The 577-nt window shown below is 50.8% G+C and overlaps 1 protein-coding gene across 1 annotated transcript in view; it reads right to left on the minus strand.

Annotated features, from left to right (window-relative positions):
* Positions 1 to 377: 377 nt before the first annotated feature.
* EMH_0070700 (uncharacterized protein) overlaps positions 378 to 577 on the minus strand; it is a gene marked incomplete at both ends in the record, with an annotated part of 1433 nt that continues 1233 nt past the window's right edge. The window contains one exon of the mRNA XM_013499004.1: positions 378 to 467. Coding sequence (XP_013354458.1) covers positions 378 to 467 — 90 coding nt within the window. The remainder of the gene's footprint in view (positions 468 to 577) is intronic.

The raw sequence follows: 577 nt of genomic DNA on the forward strand, positions 1-577 counted from the left end.
TCGACAAAGTGAGGAGATACAGGCAAATGCGTTTCTCTGTCCGCTGCTGCCTGCGATATCAGGCAACTGCAGCCGTGCTCCAGCCTGAACGCTCAAGTGAGAACAACCGGTTTGCAGCTTGTGGGTAACATGTCATCAAGGGGCAACAATGCCTGAAGCCCAAAGACTCACTTTCACCCAGCACAAGTTGGCAGAACACCACCACGAGTTGCAGATAAGCCGGATAGACAAAGGGAATCGCGCGCATAGACACAGTTTCGTCTATTTTCCGTAGTGCTCAACTCGCAGAACTCTCGGCATTGAGAAGAAGGGCTCAAGGCCCTTGCATAAAAAGAGGAACATCCTAGATACCACAGTCTACCGCATACATGTGAGGATCATGACTGTTCGGGCTCCTTTTGACCGTCCGACGTCTGCCCGGAGGAAAAGGGGACATCTCTACAAGACGAAAAGAATTCTTCGTCATCCTGAATCCAGAGTTTCCACATGGGGTTCGCCAGTTGGCTATCTTTGTACGCGTGGGTAATAATGTCCCTCTTCAGCTCAATTACTTCATCAAGTTCCGGGCGTCGCCCTT

Source organism: Eimeria mitis, genomic scaffold (assembly GCF_000499745.2).
Source record: "Eimeria mitis Houghton genomic scaffold, Emh_scaff3905, whole genome shotgun sequence".
NCBI classification, from domain to species: domain Eukaryota; phylum Apicomplexa; class Conoidasida; order Eucoccidiorida; family Eimeriidae; genus Eimeria; species Eimeria mitis.